We start from the raw sequence: 24,662 nt of genomic DNA, 5'->3' as shown, positions 1-24,662 counted from the left end.
GATGGGTAAACTGAGGTAGAGCCTGTAAACTGCAAAGCCTTCGACAAAGTCAAAATTCAAAACCATGCTGATCACTGCTAAAAACGGCAGGGTTCCCCAACTGCAGCTCTCCCTGCACTGCTTACCCGTTCCCCAACTCTTCTGGGACAAGAGGCCTCTGCACCCCTTGCCACCTAGGCCAGCACACTTACGGTCAAGGCCATTGATGTAGCGCATGGTGACTTCGCAGTGGCCCCACACGGCACTCACCACCGGGTACAGTTTCTTGCCCTTGAGGCCACGGAAGGCCACGCCCAGGTACTGGCCGTCCACGATGAAGCTGAGTGTGCCCTCGTCCATGTCCAGCACGACCAATAAGGAATCTGGCAGAGCGAAGGCCTCATCCGGCCCCAAGAAAGCAGGGTATGCCACCCCAGGTCGGTTCTTGCCATCGTGGTAGAGGCGGCTGCGGCCCAAGTCCCAGCCCCACGACTCGGAGTCGCTGCCCACCAGTGCGGTGTAACCCACGGAGTGCAAAGGGGCACGGGATGTGGCCACGCCCACCACAGCATGGGTACCCCGCTGCCTAGCCGGCCAGTGGATCTGCCATGCGTGCAGGCCCCGGGCATGGCCCACCTTGCCGCGGATGCCATCCGTGCTTTGGGCCACAGGGTGGCGGTGGAAGGTGAGGCGGTCATCATCCTTGACGAAGACATTAAGCGAGCGGTCCTCGGGGTTCCAGGCATGTCTCAGCTGCACAGCCAGCCCTGCCGCAGGCATGTCCAGCAGCTGGTCTAGCCGCGCTGGCCGCCCGGGCTCTGAGCCTCGAAGCTCCCGCTTGGCAGGCCGAAGAGCTGGCTCTCGCACCTCCACAGACTTGAGGCTCCCCGAGAGCTTCTGACCCATGGCTCACTATGGGGAGGGGACCACTTCGGGCCACTGCTACCTCGTGGGAGCCTCCACTCCCCACAGCCAGGGATGGACCCCGGGGCTGGGAACCAGGCTTCCTGATGGTTGATCTCTACAGCCTCTGCTGGGCTGTGGCAGGGGCCCAAGCTCCTGGAAGGAAGCAAAGGGCACAAGTTATGATAGAAGCATCAACAGTCAGCTACTCTCCCTTCATTTATACCTTGGCCTTGGAAGGGCCCTTTGTAAGGCCCGACCACATAATTCATGCGCATAATAATGAATGGTTCTTCATATCTGGTACTTTCCAAGTATATGAGATATGGCAGACACTGTCCTCCATGATTAAGGTTTCCCCGTTCCTCTAAATCTTAAAGAAGTCACTGATTAGCCAGTCTCACAGGTAATAAGTGACTGAGCCACGAGTCAAACCAAGGAACTCTGCTCTCAGAGTCTGTTCTTGGCACCAGAGTAACCGCTGGAAATCGCTGTCGCAAGAGGAACTGAACCCCAAGAAACTGGAGTGCTGAGACATGGGGTCATACACACTTAGCATGTGGCTCGTGGGTTTGCAGCTCCAGTTATCTAGAGCTTAAAAAAAAATCTTAAAATGGAACCAGGTTTGGGAAGCAAGACACAGAGCAAGTGTTCGGTGGGGTCACCCAGGGACAACTATTTGAAGATGGTGGTGTGTTGTCGCCATGGGAAAATAAATGGCAAAGAAGGAGAAAAAGAGAGCTGATCCATCCAAACTGTGGAGCCAGACATCACTAAAACACATCCCTCTGTATCTCAGGCCTCTCCTGGACTCTACTTTCCTCCTCTGTAAGATGGGATACAACACCTCCCATTCGGGTGGTATGATGAGAATCTGAAAGACGATATGCTAAAAGCTCAGATCTGGTTCTCTTGGCTTTGTTCTCCAGGCATCCCACAGGGAATTATTTCTCTTGGACACACCAGTGTTTTCCCTGGGCATAGAAACATTATTGCTAACATTTATCCCAGTTAGTATCCCTTGCTGCAAAGACGGCAATTTTCCAGGAGGTGGAGGAACTGGACACAGTAGGGTCATTCGGGCCCCAGGGACTTTGGGGAGCTTAGATGGCCCTAACTATGGGAAGAGGAAGGCTGAGCTTTGCCCCATCTGACTCCTGCAGCTGACAGAGGACAGGTGTGTGCCTTCTTCTTCCTTAGCCTGGGGGCATCCTGGCTCGGGACTTCTCCAGGACAAATGAGAAGACAGGATGCTACCATGTTCTGTCTTACCTACCCATGACTTCCTATTGGTGACAGACAGTTCATCGTCACTGTCAATTTAAGACGCACCTATGTGATCAGTAAAGCTCACTTCTAGGTATATCTGCCAGGACGTTTCCAGAAAGCACTAACCAGGGGTAGACGACCCACCCTAAATGTGGGCAGCACCTTTCCATAGGCTGGCAATCCAGATAGAATACAAGGAAGAAAAGGGAAAGCTGCCAACTGTAGGCACGTTCTCTCCCACACCTTCGTGGCTGCCATCACCATGATGGGAGTTGCTGTGCTGGGCCACGCCCTCTTTGCCATGACAACTAGAGAAACTTCTGCAAGCGCAAGGGAAGGAAATCCTTTCTTCTGTAGGGCATTCTGTCACGTTTTGTCACAGCACAGAGAGCTGACAATCGCAGAAAACTGACACTGAGGTGTGGCTGGCGCTGTGCCTGTATCTGATCACGTGGTATGGAAGCTCGCAGAACTAATTTGCAGGAAGAATTCAGCAAAGTTTGGAGAAGCCAGCCAGAGAAATCCTAGAATTCTGTAAGTGCAGCTGTATGGATGATTCTGAGACCTCAGGAGACCAGGCTGCCGAGAGGAACGCCAACAGCAAAGACATCTATCTCGTCCAGTTCCAGGCAGAAACAATGTCTCATGGGAACCAAACCGAGGCCATTTGTGTTACCCATTGGTACGGAAGCTGTGCACATTTTGTCCACGTCCTGAGACTTTACAGAGGTTGAATTTAAAGGTGAAGGATGAATTAATTTCATTAATGAATGAATGAATGAATTCTCAGGGCAGCCCAGTATCCAGGCTGTGGCTAAGTTTGGCTCTTCGGCCAGATGCACAGTGAGGTCTGGGAGCAAATCCAGAGCAGGAAGAGCCCGACACTTAAGAAGACTGCCCCTCAGTCCTGCCACCCAGCTTTCTCCACCACCACGAACTGTGTCAAGCGGTAACAAACCCTTTCCTTAAGATGCTTTTGTCAGGGTTGCCAGAGCAATGAGAAAAGTAACAGAACAGAAGCCATAAACAGTGAGGCCTCTAAAGAGATCGGAGCAGTGGTTCTCAACCTTCCTAATGCTGGGACCCTCTAAAAAAATAGTTCCTCATGGTGTGGAGACACCAACCATAAAGTTATTTCCATTGCTACTTCATAACTATGATTTTGCTGCCATTATGGACGGTAACGCAAATAGCTGATATGCAGGCTATCTGATTCATGACCGCTGTGAAAAGGCCGTTTGATCCCCCAAGGGATCACGACCCACAGACTGAGAAACACTAGGTTAGCGCCATTATGAGGGACATCAGGACAACTAGAAAGATGCCATGAGAGCACCTCAGGAACTGGCTCCAGAGTGTGAAGGTTTTCACTTATTTGAAAGACTCTGTCCCAAGAAGCCATCTCCAGGACACACTGCCTGCGCCCGGTACCTAGGAAATCTTCTCTGTTTTCAATCATCAAGGCACTCACGGGCCACTTCAGCCATGACTCGAGGTGCTCCAGCTATCGCTTGAGGAGGTAGGAAATCTAGCATGACCCACCATGCTGGCTTTGCAGGCATGCAGGATACAAGAACTATTGGATTATGGAGGCTTAAGCCTAAAGTACAAAGGAAGGCCTAGGTGACTAGACAGACAGGCATGGAATTCCTACAGGCAAGGGATTCCCAGGAAAAACCCAAGTGATTTCTCCAGGAGGGTGATGTATGAAACCGTGATGGTGAAGCCAAAGACGCAGGAAGATGGGATGTCTGCTGAAGAAGGCAGCAGGCAGTGTGCAGAGACGGCCAACAGAGAGGACAGTGTCATAGGCCCAAGGGTGCTGGGTTGACATCATGACACCTTGTACCTCGTGTTTTCGCTAAGAAGTTTCAGTCTCGCTTTGGTTCCGTCCTCTCCATTCCCCGACGCTGTCTACTGAAACGGGAATGTTTAGTCTGTGCCATCAAATCTGGAAGCATGTGGCTTGTTTTTGATTTTGCAGGGACCCACATGCGCACGGAGGTTTGGAGGATAATCTGGACCTGAACAGTGCGGCAACCGTGGAGATTCTGGGGGGAGGTGAGAGAGACTAAAAGCATGTTAAGACATTGTAAGACAGAATTGAGCCTTTTGGGAGCCAAAGGTGCAATGTTGTAGCCTGCATAATAATTGATAAGAGGTGAACTTGTGATAGTTACTTCTTTTTCTCGAGTGTGTGTACGCACACCTGTGCGTGTGTAGGTCCGGGTGTATGCAGGTGCATACGCACATATGTGTAAGTAACCCATGGGCCAACCTTAAATGTATTCTTCGGGTGCCACTTGCCTTATTTTTTAAATAAGGGTCTCTCATTGGCCTCGGACTCACAGAATAGGCTAAGCTGGCTGACCAGCAAATCCCAGGGATCCATCATCTTTTCCACTTCCCCAGGGTTTGGATTTAAAGTACAAACCACCATGCCTGGCTTTTTTTACATAGCTTCTGGGGATCAAGCTCGGGTCCTTGTGTTTGTACAGCAAACACATTATCACCTGAACCATCTCCTTGGTCCCATGATAACCGTGAGTGTCACCGTCACTGTACCAAAAAGTGTCTGGGAGGACAGACAGGGACACCTCTGGTACTACTGCAGGCATCCCCTGTATGCTTCTGGCCTCTGCCATCGGAGCCCCCCTCCTCCCGCACATGCCTTCTGCCACAATGAACTGAAACTCGGGGACTACGAGCCAAAACAAACCCTTCTCTCAGGCTGTTGTCTCAGGTGCTTCTCACTGACAGGGAAGTCTACTACTCCTCCCTGACAGAAACACACCCCCATCGGAGTGAAGAAGGGACGGAAGGACCCCCGCTGCCACTCAGCATGGACACACATGTTTTTAACTCTCCAATTTTAGTGTATTCTCCCAGGTTCTTCCCTTTCTGTTGTTAGGCTGGCATCAACTCTATTTGGAAAAGTTCTGGGTGACGTCTGATCTGAGAGAATACTCGATCACAAATATCCCCAACACTCGATAGTTGAAAGGCGGTAGAATAAAATTACTCATGTTCTGATCTAAAATCACCCAAAATCAAGGAGAAAGAAATCGAAATGCAAAGGCCCTCTTCGGCAAAACTGGACACGTTTGTAACCTAAACCACAGCTTAGGAGGGAAGGCTGCCAGACGCGATCAGAGGTGGCCCAGAGCAGCCAGGATCAAAGCTGGTCTAACACACCTGAGAAGGCTCCTTGCGGGTCAGGGTTGTGGGAAAGCCTGTAGAGCAGGCGAGCGGCTGGGATTCTTGAAGGACGACTCCAATGGTCTAACCAAGGGCACCAGGCAGAGGATGTGCAGTCTGGTGTCAGGAACTCTCAGGGAATGGGAAGAACAGGAAACAGAGGAAACCACAGCCTGCCTTCTTCCTTCACAGGCAACAGAGCAAAGGCCGGGCAGGAGAAGAGAAGCCCACAGCTACTCTGCTGGCTGAAAAATAAAGAAACTACCAAAATAAATCACCACCCCAGTCACAGTGCAATCCTGCACTCTTTGTGTAATTTCCAGCACTTCTGCAAATATATCTGCAAAATCCTCAGCGTAGACAGCCCCTAGAGCAGAGAGAAACATACCTGGATGGAACGAAGACACCACTGGAGAACGGCTCAGTCCAGAGGGTGCTTGTCTCCAAGTCTGAAGACCCAAGTTGGATACCAAGACCCACGTGGTAGACAGAGAGAACCAATTCCCAAGTTGTTCTCTGACCGCTTACGCACGCTGGGGCACACTCACACACCACAAACACAAAATCAGTAAATTTCATTTAAAAATTTCAAGATACTATCGGAGAAACAAAGGAGAAAAAAAGACCAAGAAAAGGTAACTGGAGAAACGCTGTCATTTAAAGCAGCTGCCGTAAAGCATCTAGAAACTGTGATAGAATCGGTAAACAATCTTTGCAGTTACTCATTTTAGAAGGCAGGCAGTCTAAACAAAAGATTAAATTCATTCTACATAGTTATTCTAAAGATAACTTCCCCAACTAACAATAAAGCACAAACCTTCTAAACTGTCAGAAGGAAGGCGGCACAAAGTAAAACAGACCGTACCCCCGAGGGCTTTGTTTTAAGAAGCTATTGAAGCAAGAAGACGTCAAGACAGAAGATGTGATAGTAAAACCGAGACCGAAGTAGTAGCCATGTCAACGCACAGTCATAACAAACCACTCAAAGGCAAAGACTAAAGCTAGGAAGAAGACAAAACCCCCTGCCTCAGACAACACATGAGAGCCATCCCAAAGAAAAGTGAGTCAGAGCCAAAAACAAAACAATGGAAGGACAGACAGACAGCTGTGCATAAGTTCATACCTAGAACAGCCTAAGCAAGAGGCAAGCAAAGTGGATTTCAAAGCAGAAGTTTTAAATGAAGCAAAGGAGACTAGTTTGCGGTAATAAAAGAATATGATCCATAGCTGAAGATCAAGCCACATCAGATGGCGCCCGCCATTCAGAGCAAAAGCGAGAGGGACTACAGGGCAGGTGATTTTAATTCCCATCTTCTAGCTCATGAGTGATCAGTTGACCAAATGAAATAAAGACCACAAAACGGCAAACCCTGCATGATTAATACACAAGATCTAACTGATGTGTGGATGGTGTTCTGTGTCCCAAGTGCAAAGAAAGCATGTTCTTTCAGATGTCCATGGAGCCATCAGAACTTCTCCCGCTTGGCAGCTCATACAGCCTATAGCTCAGTTTTGGGGATCTGACACTTTCACAAAACATACATACAGGCAAAACACGAACGCACATGAAATAATAAATAATTAAGAAAGCTTCTCCTAGCTTCTGTAAAGGAAAGGACACAGTCAACAAGATAAAACGACAGCCTACAGAATGGGGAAAGATCTTCACCAACCCCACATCAGGCAGAGGTCTGATCTCCAAAATATACAAAGGACTCAAAAAATTGGTCATCAAAAGAACAAATAATCCAATAAAAAAAATGGAGTACAGACCTAAACAGAGAACTCTCAACAGAGGAATCTAAAATGGCTAAAAGACACTTAAGGAAATGTTCAACATCTTTAGTCATCAGAGAAATCAAAACAACTCTGAGATTCCATCTTGCACCTGTAAGAATGGCCAAGATCAAAAACACTGATGACAACTTATGCTGGAGAGGTTGTGGGGTAAAGGGAACACTTCTGCATTGCTGGTGGGAGTGCAAGCTGGTACAGCCTCTTTGGATATCAGTGTAGTGATTTCTCAGAAAATTAAGAAACAACCTTCCTCAAGACCCAGTAATACCACTTTCGTATATATTCAAAGGATGCTCAATTGTGTCACAGAGACATGTGCTCAACTATGTTCATAGCAGCTTTGTTTGTCATAGCCAGAGCCTGGAAACAACATAAATGCCCCTCGACTAAAGAATGGATAAGGAAATGTGGTACATTTACACAATGGAGTACTACACAGCAGAAAAAATAATGACATCTTAAAATTTGCAAGCAAATGGATGGAGCTAAAAAACATTATTTTGAGTGAGGTAACCCAGACCCAGAAAGGCAATTATCAAATGTACTCACTCATAAGTGGTTTTTAAACAAAAAGGAAAGAAAACCAGCCTATAAATCACAATTCCAGAGAATTTAGACAACAAAGAGGACCCTAGAAAGTCATACATGGATCTAATCTACATGGGAAGTAGAAAAAGACAAGATCTCCTGAGTAAATTGGGAGCATGGGGACCTTGGGAGAGGGCTGAAGGGGAGGGAAGAGGCAGGAAGGGGAGCAGAGAAAAATGTAGAGGTCAATAAAAACAGTAAAAGAATTTTAAAAAAACGATTAAAAGAGAAATCTTTTCCTATATATTAAGATACAGATAAAGCCTCAGAGAGTGAATATAGCACAGTGTCTGGTAACAGGGGGTGGGAGTCACTGAGAATTTTTTTACATTTTCTTAAACAATTTAGATTTTAAAATTTCATATGCAAATGCATGGTTATCTAGAAAGTAACAGAAAATTCATCTGTTAAGTTTGTGGGATGCCTCTGACACAAGGAAGTCATAGATAAAGTGCTTACACTAACAACTGGTTTCTTACATTTGTTCATTTATTTGGGGTGAGGGGTGCACACACCGAGGTGAGAATATGGAGATCAGAGGACAGCTCATGGGGATCGGATCTCCCCTTTCACCGCAGAGGTCCTGGGATCAAACTCAGGTCATCAAGCTTGCTGGCTCGTACCTCCATCTTCTGGGCGAGCCAGCTCACTGGAGTCCACATTGTTACAATTCTTAAAATGAAAATAAATAAACTAAGCTCAATTAGGTAGAAAAATAACAGAATTAAGAGAAAATCCAAAAGCTAGTTTTTTTTTTTTTGTGGAGAGAGGGATAGTTACCATAAAACTAGAAGTAAACCACTAACTAATCCCATTTAACCCATCATACTGTGTTTTCTAGCAGCCATTATTGCCTATTACGTGATCTGTCAATGCAGTCTACGTGCATACCCAAGAGGTACTTTTTCTGTGGGTTCCTTCTTCCACAAGCACAGGAGTACATTCTAATCATAAAGATAACAGAACAAATTCCACTTGGTGGGGCAGGGGACCCAAGATGCCCAACCGGCACTCCTCCTAACTGTCAAGGTCATTAAAAAGAAGAAGAAAAGGTCAAGAGACTGGGCCAACAAAGAGGAGCCCAAGGAGACACCATAACATGGCTTCCCTCGTGGGATACTGGAACCAAAGAAAGGACTGTGGGCAAAAACAAAAATCATTTGGATAATAAAAATGTAGCAATATTGGTTTGTTAACTGTGACAAATACATAATACTAGTGAAAGAGTTAACTGTAGAGGAAGGAGTGCGTATGTGGGGTCAGCAAATGAAACCTCTCTATGTTGCTTTGGTCCTCCCCTCCCCCACTCTGCTTTCTCTTTCCTTTCCTCCCACGGTGGAGATTAAACCAGGGCCTCATGCAGCTAGGTAAGTGTGGGATTAGTTTTTCTATTAAGTCTAAAATTATTCAAAAAGTATAATTTGTAAACTGGGGAGTGGTGGTGCATGTCTTTAATCCCAGCACTCGGAAGGCAGAGATGGGTGGGTCTCTATGAGGTCGAGGCCAGCCTGGTCTACAAAGCGAGTTCCAGGACAGGCTCCAAAGCTATAGAGAAACCTTGTCTCCAAAAACCAAAAAAAAAAAAAAAAAAAAAAAAAAGTAAAACGTAATTAAATCTTAAATCCGTTTCTCAATTTGAGAAATACCAAAAATGTGCACTAACCAGACTTTCTATCTCTCACCTTCTATTTGCTCTCCCTGGATACTGTGCCATTCAAACAATGCCGAGTGTCACGTGTATAAAACGTTGGGCACCACTGGGAGCACAGCTAAATACGTGGGGAAAATGAAACTGCTAGATTCAGTGCATCTGCCATTTTGAAAGATGGAGTTCATTTACCATCCCCTGAGTTGACCAGAATACACTCAGGTCCATGATGTACAAGGCTGTCCGCCTTTCTACACTCCTGCAAGGAGCCATTTGTCTATTGGATCTTCACTGAGCTGATAAGACAAAAAAAAAAAAAAAAACAAAACCGACTTTCCACTGCAGTGAAAAGTTGTTTCTTAACAGCCAGCTAGAAGATAGATTAAAATAATGATCAGCCTACCTGCTGTGGGTTGAATGTGAACTGTCCCCCATAAGTTCCTGTGTATGAACACTTGATCCCTGGGGGTAGCAATGTTTGGGATGTCTGTGGAATCTTTAGGCGATAGAACCCTTTGGAGAAAATGGGTCTCAGGAGGTGGGTCTCAAGGGTTTACAGGCCAATTCCACTTCCTATCCACTCTGCTTCCTGACTACATATACAACATGACCTGCTGGCTTCCTGTTCCTGCCACCATGTCTTCCTCAGTGTGACAGACTGTAGCCTCTTGAACTGTAAGCCAAATTGAACCTTTCCTCCCTTAAATCGTTTCTTGCTAAGTGTTTTTGCCAATAGCAATGACAGAGAGTAACTAATACAGAACACGGTAATGAGAAGTGAGGCCACCACTCTGATAAATCTGGCCATGTGGGTTTAGGCTTTTGGGATTTGTCTGAAGGAGAAATTCGAAAGAGTTTGGAACACTGGGTTACAAAAAAAAAAAAAACAAAAAAAACAAAAAAACAAAAAAACAACAACAACAAAAAAACCTCTAGAACACTGTAGCAAAACTTAAAGTATCCTGGTGGGAATTTGAAAGGCCAGAATCCTGACAGAAATGTGGGCAGTGGAGGCCCAGCTCATAAGATATCAGAACAGAACAAGGACCCTATTGGGATCTGGGTTAGAGGCCATGTGTGTGCTATTCTAGCAAAGAATATGGCTTCACCCTGCCCCTGTCCTGAGAACTTGAGTGAGGCCCAATTTAAAAGTAACACACTGATGTGTTAGGCAGAGGAAATTCTAAGGAGAGGTAACTTTCAGGCTATGGAATTATTGCTACTAACTAACCGATCTTATCCAGGTCTGCAGTGAATGTTAGGGACAATGGGGCAGGAAAATATTTTTTAAATGTGCCCTCTGGCTAGAAAGTGAATGAGTGTAGTAGTTTGAATGAGAATGGCAGGCCCATATATGGGAATGCTTTGCACACACACACACACCCATTGTTAGAACTGTTTGGGAAGGCTTAGAGGTGTGGCCTGGTTGGAGGAGGTGTGTCACAGGGGGCTGGCTAGCTTTGAGGTTTCAAAAGCCCACGCCATTCCCAGTCTCTCCCTCACCCTCTCTCGGCCTGCTGCTTATAGGTCAGAGGTAAGCTCTCATCCACTGCTCCCTTGCCATGCCTGCCTGCTGCCACGGCCCCTGCCATAATGAGCATGAACTCTAACCTTCTGGAACCATGAGTGCCCAAACTAAATGCTTTCTTTTGTAAGTTACTTTAGTCATGGTGTTTGGTCACTGCGACAGAAAATAAACTAAGGCAATGAGGACGTTTAAAGTGGCAGAACAGGCAGATGCAAAAGGAGAGAGGCTGGAACTGTTAATGCGGTTAACTCCATTAAAGAAAAATCTCCTGCTCTATTACTAGGACAATAGGAAAGATCCGTGCAAACAAGACACCACTCATCACACACGCCAACTTTAATTGAAAGGAGAGAACCTGAACCAAGAAAGCAGCTAAAGGGATTCCCTGATCCCAACAACTTCCTAGAAAAGCAGCCCCAGATCTAACGAGGCATTACAGAGGCCACTACAGCTATGACCAAGGTGACCAGGCTATATCTCAAGTTGATAGTGTTATTTTATTCGGGAGGTACTAGTTTTGCAGATATTAAAGATAACAGAGGCTTGCTCTAAGGTCCCAAAAAGCCATTGTATGGGAGTGGCAAAGTTCTCACAAAAAGGCCCAGAGAGGCCACTGCTATGCAGCTTTGAAGGTAAAAAATCTATGCTTCCCTGGAGAGCCCAGGAGATGTCAAAACCACGGGACACTTACTGAGCAAAGGTATAGCATAGATCTGGCCTAAGGGAGATGCTGCATGCGTTGAAGGTGGAAAAGTTGGAGGACTGGGCTAACCTAAGCTTTTTGGAGCCCAGATGATTTCGTCATGAGTCCCAGGCACTGGACACGGAGCTATAGGATTTGGCATCTTCCCTACTCTTTCCTTGATATTCCTCCATTTCTCTCTGTTGTCTCAGCTTCCTGGCTGCGGATAAAAGGCAACCAGCCCCTTTCTACTCCTGTAGCCTTCTCTTCCCCACCATGACGCACTGTGTCCCCTTGAACTATAACCTCAAATAAACTCTACTTATCGAGTTTCTTCTTATCAAGTATTCTGTCACAGCACTGGAAGAAAAAGTAGCTAGCACACATCTTACGAAACACTATGAGTAAAAAGAATGTACTGGTAATGGAAGAGTCAAAAGACAGACGGAATCCAACAAATAAGGAACATTAGCATGGAGGAGAGAGTTCAGGAGGTGAGGATAGGGTCAACGATGGGCCCCAAATGTCGCAAAAGTGGATGCCCCCAGACAATTTTAGGAGATCTCTTGCTTTTGTCCACTAGTCTTCTACTGGTTTTACCCATCCCTTGAGCCTCAACCAAGCTGTAAAAGATACACCAATATTTGTGTGTGGATCATGGGGCCCACAATGGGGAGGGTGCAACTGCTGGACCCAACATGAGTCCAAGGACACACCTGTGAGTCTGTCTATACACGGCTGCCAAAGGGTGTAGACTGGGAGGCAAGAGAGCTGCAACCTGACACTTCCACAGTTCATGAGTTCTGCTCCTGTAACAACAGTCTTGGAACTGAAGCAGTGCGGGTGGGATGCTGCCCAGTCAAAGAGACATAGCTCAAAGATGGCAGAACTGGTCCCATCCTGAACTCAAAACCTCATCTGCTTCCGATCTCTCCTGCTTCTCCATCACTACGCTCAAGTATCAGCACTAGGAAAGCGATTCCAGATCCAACCACCATGGTGCACAAAGGCCGCTACAGCTGTGGCCAAGACCACCAGGCTATAACTGAAGCTGTCGGCACTGCCTATGAGGTACTAGGTTTGGAGGCACAAGATTAAGTGGGTCATAGAGGTTTGCTCCATGGCTCCAGAGAGCCACTGAAACCAGGCAATGTGTAGCAGGATCAGAGTTCCCACAAAGAGGCCCTGAGAGGCCACTGAATAAAGCTATGAAAATAAAGCCTATGGATGCAGTGGAAAACCCAGGATGCTACAGATGCCAGTCAGCTTGTCAGCTTCCCCACGGGCACCATGAGGCAGACAGCATGCTCCTTCATTCAAAGGAGGACACAGCTTCAGAGACACGGTATAATGTGAACGGGGTCACATACCTAGTCAAACAGCAGGCCTAGGGTGGCTGGTTGTGCAAACCTGGGCTATCACATCCTCCTCCATACTGTTTCACCAGTTCCTTCCAGGGCGTCATCACCACTCTGCATAAATGACCCCATCGCCTCCCTGTTATATCCACTTATACAGCATGACAACTTTGCAGATGTCCCAGAAGGTTCCCTGGGACAGCTCCTTCCCAGCTCTTGACTGTCCCATGCTGGGTCATTCTGGCAGAGTCTCCCTCCAAGTTTTTATTCCGATTAGTGGCAGACAAGTCTCCCACTGTTCATGGTATCTAAACAGGCGAGCATCTAAACAGACCCAGTACAGGGTCTTCACATGCATTCATGTCAAGGCTAGAGGAAGCCAGCAGCAGTACTACAGGACACAAGCCGGGGGGCCTAGATAGGTTGACTTCTGCCCATCTGCCGGGCACTGGGCAAAGACTTAACTGCTGAGAATCCTCACTAAAGCAGTTGACTCCCTGCTTGTCTGGTTACCAGCAGTATCCTCATCAGGAGTCCTGTGAAGGACAGGGTCCCTTTAAGCTGTGTGTGTCCCCTGCCACTGCTGCCGAATTCTGCCATGGCGTAAATATCTGTGCTAAATGCTCAGAATTTGCAGTGTAGAGGTATTTGGAGGCGGGGTCCCTGCATGGTGACTTCTTTCACTTCTCTTGGGAAACTGCTCTGATCCACCAAGTCTCTGGTGGCCTACTCCAACTTCTGTGCACCCTAGACTAGTCAGGAGGAACATCTTTCTAGACCTGGTCATCTGATTTTTGCTGAGGCCACCTACCCAGAAACAAAAGCTGTCCTTACACTTCTGTGTCCCCCAGGAAGCACCTCCTGTCTTGAGAAATGCCCTCCAGGGACTGCACACAGGGCAGGCACATAGATAGGCTGTCGCAAGGAGGCCACCAGTTCGGGGAGGCTCTCAGTGCAAAGAACCAGAGCATCACTGAAGACACAGAGCACTGTCCATGCCGTCTTCTCTGAGCAGCTCTTCTTGACTGTCACCTGCCGGTCTACTCCACACAAACTGCTCCTCTCTCTTCTGCTTCTTTTATCCATTGAACAAACATGCAGAAAATGCCCTGTGTGTGCCAGGCGCTCTGCAGCTGAGAGCTGGGGACACAGCACCTCTGCGACTCTACCATGCTTCGTCCCCACTCCTTCCCTCTAGCCAACCCCATTTCTCCTCTCATTTCTATTGCAGCATGTGGCACATGGCCAGGCACATGGGACAGACAATAGAATCTAACTTTCTGGTGGGAACAAACCCAGTAAGCAAAGAAGTACACCAAAGAGTACCGAATCCGTTCCCACACCAAAGAGTCCCGAATCCACTTCCCACACCAAAGAGTCCCGAATCCACTTCCCACACCAAAGAGTCCCGAATCCACTTCCCAAACCAAACTGAATGAGTATGCCATGCTCCAGTGGCGACACTTAAAGACATTATCTGAAGCATTCACTTCATTCGGAGGCTTCAGTCATGACCGAGCAGGAAAACAACAACTCAGATTGTCGATGGCCCTTCCCGGGACCCTAGTGGGTGTTACTACTCAGCAGGGCAGCGAGGCAGCATGAAGCAGCCTTACCCCACTCTTCCAAAAGCCTCGGTGCTTTGCATGTTATACTGTGCTTTCTACAGTCAAATAAGTCTAAGTGGGCTGGCTGGCTGGGTTCAAGACGGGAGAGGTCTGTCTGCAAGGGCCCTGATGACCTTAGGCATTTGGTGACAGCTGAGTGACGTGCCCTCCCTTCAGTGTGGCCTCGGGGTTTAGCCTTGTTGGGGTCAGGGACCAGGGCAAGTTTCATAATTTCCTTTAACTAGGGGTAATGCTGTCCCCCTAGGGATCCACAGCTAGAGGAATGTATAAAACCCAATTACTCCCCCCTAGGGAAGTACACCCATGGCAGCTGTGAACAATGACAAGGACTGCAGAAGCAAGGCAGTTTAACACCACTGAAGCCCCTTTAGTAGGTGGGAAGGCGCTTTCATAAAAACACAAACCAGACCAGACCACGCTCTCTGCTTACTCCCACCTAGGGATTTTTATTTTTTTTTTTTTTTGGTTTTTCGAGACAGGGTTTCTCTGTGGTTTTGGAGCCTGTCCTGGAACTAGCTCTTGTAGACCAGGTTGGTCTAGAACTCACAGAGATCCGCCTGCCTCTGCCTCCCGAGTCCGCCTAGGGATTTTAAGAGAAGGTTCCAACTTGAACCCTCCCAGGATGTTCAACAGTTCTTCCCCAGCCCACAACCCTCATTGGACCCCTTCCCCCATCACCCTGGCTGGCTGCCATTGTCCCTCCCTGTCTCTGCACGTCTACCCCCTGCGCCATCTGAGAATTCCACTCGGCTTGGCCATCAACATCTCTTGGACAAACACATCCCCTGTCTGGCTCCAGGCTCTCAGAGTTCCTGTGCTTGTCCCTATCACAGCACCTATCATGAGGAGCCGGACTGGGTCACCTCCAGAACAGGAACTGAGTTTCCCAGATGGAGTTTCCTAGAACTTCATCCATAAGGGTCTGGTATAGACAAAAAGATGGGTGAGTGACCTGGCAGCTGCAGTAGGAAGACATACCTGAAGCATCACGCTACCTCAGGGCTAATGAGACCTGCCTGGGCCCGGGGCCTATGGACGGTCTGTGAGCTTTTCTTGCCACAAACACTAAAATGGATGGGTATTTTATTAAAAGATGATCACTCAGAATGAACCTACCAGCAGTGAATAAACTATGCCCCCCCTCAGGGCTTTAATCAGAGATGTCCATTAGATTCTCCCATAATACGCACAGGGAGCTCACTCTACAACTGGCCTGCCTGCCTTTTTCCCCCAGCACTCACAAAAGCAGCCATCTGTCCAGTCCAGGTGGGGCCGGCTCCTGACTCCTGCCGGTCCCATCTTCTTAGAGCTCAATCAATGAGGCTTCCCCGGCCTCCCCTCCTCCTGGGGTTTCCATGGGAATCCTCCTCCCACACAGAGTCAGAGGCTGGGGGGTGGGAGGGAAGATAAAAGCTCAGCTGCAAGCCAGCAGGAAGAGCAGGAGCTGGGAGGCAGGAGGTTTGCTGGGTGGTAGTGACCAGGCTGGCATGCTGTACAAGGTCATTTGATAGAGACATAGGTCAGATCCAGAGGGACCATGGGAAGTCCCAGTTGGCGGTGCCGTGGGGACCTGTGGTTTTGTTTTGTAGCACAGCTGTTCTCTGTGAGGCCAGCATTGGTTCACAATGGGGCAAAGCATGGGAGAAAGAGGCTGAGGAAGGGCTGCCAGGGGGGACCCTCGGGGAAACCATCTATTAAAGGAACCAGTCATCTGCATGTCTAACCCCTCATTTCTCTCCCAAGATGAGTGTAACTCATTGCACATAAGCACTTGTCTGAAAGCAGCGTTCCTGAGAGAGAAGCAGGACCATTCGAGCATCCAGGGAAATCTAGAGGACTGCAACAGGCGCTTAGGAATCCCTCTCATGAGCCTGGGGCATCTCTCTGGGTGTGCTGCAGACATCAGGCCTGGAAAGAGGAAGGGAGGAAAAGGGAGATGCAGGCAGACAGGAGGGACCCGCCTGTGAGAAGCGCTCCACCCCTAGGACTCTTATCCTTCCCTCACTTATCGCACAGACTGTGGCTAACAGGTGGGAACGCCTTTACGGGCCAGCTAACTGGGCCAAGCTCACTCACCTCTCTAAAAGGCAGAGGTGTGGTCCCCCATAAACGCAGTTCACAGGATCACAACCCACGAAGGTGATGCTGGAGCTGCCCTGCACTACTGCAAGCAACGCATGGCACTCAGAGAAGTCACACCAACTTTCCTGCCTGCTCTACGCGTGCAACATCTCAAGGCAACATCTAAGACTCTGTCCCCTCCTCTCTGTGCATCTTTTCTTAAATTTGTCCTTGCATCCCTCTGCAGATGTCCCTAGCCCTGCCTGCCCTCCCTCACCTAGCCTCTGCAGGTGTCCCTAGCCCTGCCTGCCCTCCCTCACCTAGCCTCTGCAGGTGTCCCTAGCCCTGCCTGCCCTCCCTCACCTAGCCTCTGCAGATGTCCCTAGCCCTGCCTGCCCTCCCTCACCTAGCCTCTGCAGATGTCCCTAGCCCTGTCTGCCCTCCCTCACCTAGCCTCTGCAGATGTCCCTAGCCCTGTCTGCCCTCCCTCACCTAGCCTCTGCAGTGTCCCTAGTCCTGCCTGCCCTCCCTCACCTAGCCTCTGGCCATTCTGGATGCTCCTTTGATGACTCTGTAGTGTGTCTTTCCATTCTAAGCTTTCCACCGAGCACGTGGCCACCTTCCCAACACTGTGGCATATCTGAGAATCACGTGACCTGGGCTGAGCTCAGCTTCCTCCATCTCCATAATCCAGGTTCCTCTCTGTCAGTCGCTCCCACTCAGTACCTTCTCGTCCCCCTTGGTTTCTACCTTAGTGGAATTACTGGAGCAGTCTCCCAGGGAGGATCTATGATTCTCATCTTGGAACTCTAACCAATCCAGTTACCCACCACTTTCTCATTTAAGCATGCACTCCTTAGGCTGACACCCAAGGGCTTCACAGTCAATCCCTCCTTATAGTCTTTCTCCAAGCGGTGATACTGAGCTCTCAAGTCGGCTTACCCCTTCTCACCCCAAGCTTCGGGGACTTGCTCTCTGCCACTGCCTACTGACACCCTCGCACACCTCCGTGCACCCTTCTCTGCATCTCTCTGCCCCTCGATGTCATCCTAACAATCTAGTCCCACGGATGTCTCCGGCATCACATGCTTCTTTCTAGAAGGCTAACCTGTGTCCACCTGACGGCCACCCATCTTCTGGACCAGTCCTGTGCACACTACCTGTCTGCATTAAGAAGTGCCTGTCGGGCAGGTGTGATGGCCCACACCTGGAGGGGTCTGGAAGATTGAGAGTTTGGAGCCAGCCTGGGATCCACTGTGAGGTCTAGTCTAGCATGGGCTGTAAGGTGAGAGAAAAAAAAAAACTAGAAGAAATGCTTGATGGACTGAATCATTTGTATTTTTACCAAAAAGAATTTTTTTTCCACAACTGAGGTATGCATTTGAAATGTGGGTTACGTTCCACATTCAACCTGGGAAGCAAGAATCAATCCCATGCAATCAACACTCCACAAAGTTTATGACAGCTCATTTGGGGTCTTTCCCAAAGGATGGGCCAGACAGCTGCTTCCTGCAGCCCCAGAACAGACGCCTGAAATAGAGCAGCATCAGGAAAGTCTGTCGGCTCATGCAGGGACCATGTTTTATTTAAATATGCTGCTAGATTTTTAATTTTTTATTATTGATCTTTTTGCCGAGTATGAACGATCATGCTCACACAAGTTAAGTGCATACATTAAGTACCTTTTAAAAAAAAAAAAAAAGATTACCAGGAAAGACTTCTGATGACTTGGACCTAGGTCCTTCCACCCTCCTGATTTTCCACATCCAGCTTCTTGTTCTATCTAGGGAGCTCCTGGAGATCTTTTGTTACTGTGCCAACAGAGGACGGCCCTTTCAGGAGCACCGATGTGTGGCAGTGAGCCAGACAGCTTAGAAAAAAATTAACAAACTGGAGTACGGCGAGTTGCACTGAGCCTTTTCCTCAAGGGGCAAAGACCTTGCCTTGGGCCTGAGCTTTAGCCACAGTCACATCCTGGGAGATGAACCAAGTCTCCAGAACAGATTTCCATGAAGGATGACAAGGTTCTGGACCTGTGACCAACTGGGGTGGGGTGAGAGTCCGGAGAGGAATAAACCCTGGGAGTGCTGGAGCAAAACCAAGATCGTAGGCCAGGGTCTCAGGTGGGGGAGAGACGGAGAATGAGAAAGAAGGTGGTGCCCGTGGAAGTCAGGCCTACAGGGCATGCTCAGTTTTTACTCCTGGCAGCCTTGAGGAAGTTCTAACTAGGGAGGAATTTGGTCTGTTTACGTTTTTAAGGATAAAGGCTTCTTACTGGTGAACGGTTATTACTATTTGCTCATCTGATGTCTGAACAACCGAGTCTGATGGCTTTTGCACACAATTTTTTCTAACTGAGTGAGGCAAGGCACACAGGTTTTCGTGTGATTTCTGTTTCACTCCGTGCGCACGAATTGTCTGTAGCCTTTGTCCTTTGGGGCACTTGCTTGTCTTGAAGATTCTTTACACATTTTGGGCTGAGGCTAGAGTTCGGGGGTGGAGCACTTGTCTAGCCTGCACAAAGACCTGGGTTCCGTTCCCAGCACACACCCCAAACCTGTTACGAATTGGAAGATATGAACCCGTCGCAGTAAGTAGCAACTCTTTCCCCAGTTTCTCATGGCTTTCAACTGCTTTTGGCAAGTGCTTTTCCCTGCAGATTTTATTTCTATGTCACTGACTGCATCAGTCTTTAGAATTAAAGAGCAACGCAAACTGGGGGGCTATTTGGGCGGCATGACTGGTGAATTTTGTTTACAGCTTGCAAAAGGCTTGAGTTCTTTTTACTGCCCTTGCTAATAATGGAAGCTTAAACATGAAACTGGCCTGTGTGTCTCAAGAACTGTGGCCTCCTGTAAAGTCTGTTTCTATCACGCTTTTGACATTTTGTTTTTTCTCCGAAGTGAGCTTATCTGCAGCCCCAAATCAATACTGAATGGCTTGGGGAAGGGTCTTGTGGAGAGAGTCTGAAGGATCCTCCATCAGCCTGAGTAACAGAAACAGCAGGCTTTAGTTGAAAGACCCGAGTGTCAAAGTGAGGAAACAAATCTGAAGCCTCAGGGGTGAGTGCTTCCCACAGGGCAGGGTGCAAAGAGTTAACTTTTCCCTTACCCACTTTCAGATCTAAATAGTCTCAACAACTTTGGGGGGGGGGAGGATGAGTGGGAAGATAACAGGAGGAGTTCACACCCAAATCCTGGAGTAGGGAGAGAGAAGAGTGGGGAAAGGAGGCACGGAAGAGCTGCGAATCTTAGAGAACCAGCTCAAGGTCACACCCTCGGGCTGGTGCTGGAAGCAGAATTCGAATTCAAGCCCAGGACTGCAGTGCCAAGAGTTCTAGAGACAGCTGCACAAATGTGTCTCTTCTCTCTTCTTGGCTCAGCAGCCCGCGCTTGACCATCGGGCGGTGGGAGCCACACTGCCTGGCCCTCACCAGCCAGATGTTTGGGGTCCCTTGTTTTTCCTGGCTCAACCAGGGTGGACATATTCGTCACACTCTGGGCTTTGGTTTCCCCCCTGCTTCCCATAGCTCCTCGCCCAGGGCTGATTCCCTATTCTCTCCAAGTTTGTCTCCCACGGCCGCGAGCCGCTCTCGTCCGGCCGAGCAATCAGTCTTCACTGCCCCAGTGTCGGAAATAAACCATAATGATCACCACCAGCGCCTAGTGAGAGCGAGGTGCTTTGCTTCCGCAACGACGAGCGGACCCCCAGAAATTACTGTCCTCGCCACACAGCTGAGGCAGCTGCCGCAGCTCCGGGAAGTTGAATGATGTGCTGGAGCTCACGAGGCTAATATTAAAGCTAGCTAGTGTCTGACTGAGTGCTTCCCGAATGCCAGGCGCAGGTCTCCGCACCACCCTGCAGTTCCTTCCAATACTCTAGTAAAATGGGCAAAATCATAACCCCCATCTTCCGGATGAGGAGATCGAGATTGTGGTGCTTGGCCCAAGGTCACCCCAGAGAGTGACGGATGTACGACCGAAACATAGCCGGGTGACTCGGGAGCAATTTTTTGTGTTGTCTCAAACCCACAGTACCAGGGGCTGGCTTCAATGCCCCGGCGCAAACCAACCAGCTTGGATTGTCACAATTTGCAGAAACATTCCCGTGGACCGCGACCAGAGGGACCCCAAGAGCACCGGGTGTGACCGGTGCCGGCCGGCGAGCACCCTTTAGCAGGAGCTGGAGAACACTTACCATAAAAGAGAGGGCGAGCGCCTGCCCGGGAGGAATCCCCAGCGCTGGCAGGTCCGGGACTCCCAGGAGAGAGGTCAGATGCCGCTGCTGCCCACTCAGGGGCGCCCGAGCGACCCCGCGGATGCTGGCTTCTCCGCCAGCGGCGCGTCCTCTCGGCTTGTGCCCGGCAGCAGAGCCCTCTCTTCCCGCAGGGTGCCCTGGAGTTAGGGACGTTCTTGGCGAAGTTGGCGCTCAGGAGCGGCAAGAGGGCTCCGAGGTCCGGTCCCGGGTGGTAAAGCACCCGACTGCACCGATCTCAGGGGGGCGCGTAAGCCGGCGCCCTGGCCTCCCCGAAGCTTGGCGCCTGACCCGGAGAGTGGCGAGTCCCGCGCTTAGGGCGCACGGGCCGCACTACGGCCGCCAGTCCCTGGAGTGCCCGGCTTCTTCCCTAGCGCCCCGGGCGCACGCCGCGATGATTGCAGCGGTGGCCGGGGCCCGGGCTGCGGTGCGCTCATCGCCTTCCCCAGGGGCTGAGCGCCTTTGTGCGCCGGGCGCGCCGACTGCCAGGGCCAGCTCTGGATGCTGCAGCCGCCGCCTCCCCCTCCTCCTCCACGGCCGCTCGCTCCCCGCCTTCCCGGCCGGCCCGGAGGCTGCAGCTGAAAGCCGATCCGGCTGAGCTCATCCCTGAAGGCCACTAATCCAATAGCCGCGGAAGGCGCGGCCGCCGGGAACGCCCCTTCCCCCACCATCCCGCGCCCGGGCCGTCCCAGCTCGGGCCGCTGCCGCCTCTGCCACCTTCTGGAGGCCACCAGCTGGCGGGAGTGGGAAGTGGAACCCGCGCCCGCGCCCTTGAGCCGAAGTGGCACGGACGCCATTCACTCATCTGCCGGCTGGCTGCCCTGGATACTCGCTCACACACGCGTTCATTCATGCGCACGGGTCTTTCCCCATTCATTCAAGCGTGTCTGGAGAGCTGAGGTGGATGCTCCTGGGGGCGGGGGATAAAGAGAGGAGACACCACCGTCACCAGAGAGCTTTGGTTTCTGTACTCATGGCGTGTGGGAAACAGCGACGTGGAAAGAGAATGCTTTAATATAACCCCTTGCCTTAGGCACACACACTTTATTTCTGAAGCCAGACTCCAACTCATCTTTCAAAGCCAATTTCATGCCGCACCTGCTCCAAGGCGCTTCCCCCCCCCCCCCCCCCCCCCACCTGAGGCCAGAGAGAAGGCTCTTTGCTTAGAAGACTCCAGGCGCTGATATTGGGCAGCTCCCTAGCCTGAGCTCAGAGATAAGGAAGAGGGTGTGGCCAAAGCAAGGGACCCTCTGTACTTCTTCCACGTTTGTTTCCTTGACGAAAGTGAAGATTCCTGGCCAGGGCAACCTGCTTGCGATCCCAGACTTAACATCAGATCCATCCCACAGTCCTAACTGACCTCACTTCTCTTTGATGGTCTTCTAGCAAAGACTCTAGATCAGAAAGTGTCCGGGTTTTTTGTTTGGTTGGTTGGTTGGTTGTTTTTTTTTTTCTTTTTTTTTTCCATAGACACAGAAGACAAGCAACTGTAATCCAGTCCTGTGAGGAAAATGTGTTGATTCAGGCTCTAACGTTCCTGTCCCAGACTGGAGAGCGCGATTTGAGAATGTTTCCTTGTGGAAGTGGCTGCATGAATTATCTGCTAGACACGGAAGGCACGATAGTCTCATGTAGGTACCTGTAACAGCTTGTGGTATGGCTGGAACCAAAACAGGAGGTAAGATGAAACGGGAGGGCTACTTAGGGTCTTGGAGACTATCCAGAAGGCTTGGCTTTTCGCCAAGATCAGTTAGGTAGGCCTTTTGACCTTGACAGATTTGCTGTCCAGAAAGATAGCCCAGGGGAGAGTGACTAGATAGATGGATGGCACAGGCCAGTTTGGCAGCTATTACAGAGGTCTGAGCAATAGAGGTGCTTTAGCCATCAGGACTGCTCAGTGGTGAGGCAGAGGGGTAGACGGGGCAGGTACGCACAACACTTATGATTTTGCTTACACTGCTACATCTATGTTTGCAGGTCTGTCTGTCTGTACCTGTGTGTCTCTGTATACCCTTTTGATTGCACAGAAGAGCTACTGAAGGAGTATGACCCGTGCACACACTGACTTGTTATCCCCTCCCTCCTCAGGATGTTTCTGGAGCATCTGCTCTGCCAGTCGCTGTGGTACTGACAGACCTGGACAGCATGAGACGGGAACTGAGGAAAACCCCACAAGAGAGAAGACTTGGATGGTGAAGAGTGCTGGTTGCTCTTGAAGAGGACCAGGGTTCAGTTCCCAGCCATTCAGAACTTCAGTTCCAGGGAATCTGATGCCTTCTTTTGACTTCCACTGGCTCCAGGTACATACATGGTACACATGTATTCATTCAGGCAAAACACTCATGCACTTAAAACAAAATAAACCTGAAGACAGCAAAATACCCAAGACTCTCCAGCTGATGGTTCCTCTCCTTAGGAATGGCCAGCATCCATTCCTTCCTCCTTGCTGGAGGACTTCACAACAGTTTAAGAACAAGGTGGGGGGGGGGGGGGAGACTGGAGAGATGGCTCAGAGGTTAAGAGCACTGACTGCTCTTCCAGAGTGTAGTTCCCCAGGAGAACTACGCTCAGAGGTTTTCTGGGGAATAACACAGAGGTCCTGAGTTCAATTTCCAGCAACCACATAATGGCTCACAATCACCTCTAGTAAGATCTGGTGCCCTCTTCTGGCATGGAGGTTACATGTAGGAAGAACATTGTATAAATAATAAATAAATCTTAAAAAAAATAATAAGGTGGGAAGGGTTCAGGAGCCATAATTTGAAAAAACTACCCCCTTCAAACACACACCCATGTGCCTGCTAGGTTCACTACACAAGCATTTACAAATGTGACTGTGATTTGGGCATCAAGAAATGGGCACAACAGCACCCCCAGGTATCATTGAAGTTCCCCAAATCCTCTACCACCACCCCCAGAATAACATGGACATGGGAGGTCCCCAGCTTTGAAATGTGAACAGATGTCTATTCATTCCAGATAGGGTATCCATGACAGACCAGAGGAATAATTCCACCCAAGTCTAGTCTGAGGAACCAGGAAATTTGTTGGGGTTACTAATAGGAGCATGGGAGGCACAAGGCTATCACCAAAAGCCCACTCCCATGTTGGAGGGAGGGCCTGCTTTTTGTCCCGGCTGCCCTGACTAATTTACACCCGAAATAATCACACAGAAACTGTATTCATTTAAATACTGCCTGGCCCATTAGCTCTGGCCTCTTATTGGCTAATTCTCACATATTGATTTAACCCATTTCTAATAATCTGTGTTCACCACAAGGTTGTGGCTTACCGGGAAAAATTTAGCATGTCTGACTCTGGCAGCTCCATGGCGATTCTTCTTCTGTCCTTCTTCCCAGCATTCAGTTCTGTCTGCTCCTCCTACCTAAGTGCTGCCCTATCAAAAGGCCAAGGCAGTTTCTTTATTCAACCCATGAAAGCAACACACAGAGAGAAGAACCTCCTACACCACTCCCATGTGGATGACAGTGCAAGAAAGCCATATCGCTGGGGCTCTCTGCACAGATGGTAGTGTAGTCAGAAGAGTTTCTAGGCCCCGGCTTTTACAAGCTTGAGAGGGGGCCTTGTGAATCCTGTAGCTTTCATGAGCTTTCTGGGCCTTCTAAGTTGTATTGCCTTCTGGAGTCTTATTGAACCTCTCTCCTGCCTCCTGAAGAGAATGTTTCTATTCAGAGGAAGCAGCCACACAGGAAGAGGAAACAATTCGCCAGTTGGGGAAACAGCCTGGATAACCTGACCAAATGCTCTC

At 49.4% G+C, this 24,662-nt stretch overlaps 1 protein-coding gene across 1 annotated transcript in view; it reads right to left on the bottom strand.

The window, feature by feature from the left end:
• Spsb4 (splA/ryanodine receptor domain and SOCS box containing 4) overlaps positions 1 to 21,434 on the bottom strand; it is a 77,534-nt gene extending 56,100 nt beyond the window's left edge. The window contains exons 1-2 of the mRNA XM_041677312.1: positions 20,837 to 21,434; positions 192 to 1,038 (exon numbers count right to left, since the gene is read on the bottom strand). Of these exons, the coding sequence (XP_041533246.1) occupies positions 192 to 885 (694 nt within the window). The 5' untranslated portion in view covers positions 886 to 1,038; positions 20,837 to 21,434. The remainder of the gene's footprint in view (positions 1 to 191; positions 1,039 to 20,836) is intronic.
• Positions 21,435 to 24,662: the final 3,228 nt, after the last annotated feature.

The sequence above is a fragment of the Microtus oregoni genome, unplaced genomic scaffold (genome assembly GCF_018167655.1).
Source record: "Microtus oregoni isolate MIOR12 unplaced genomic scaffold, Mior012 000028F_ref0000031, whole genome shotgun sequence".
Classification (NCBI taxonomy): Eukaryota; Metazoa; Chordata; class Mammalia; order Rodentia; family Cricetidae; genus Microtus; species Microtus oregoni.
The sequence above is the reverse complement of the archived record's forward strand: the minus strand, read 5'-3'. Positions and strand labels throughout refer to the sequence as shown.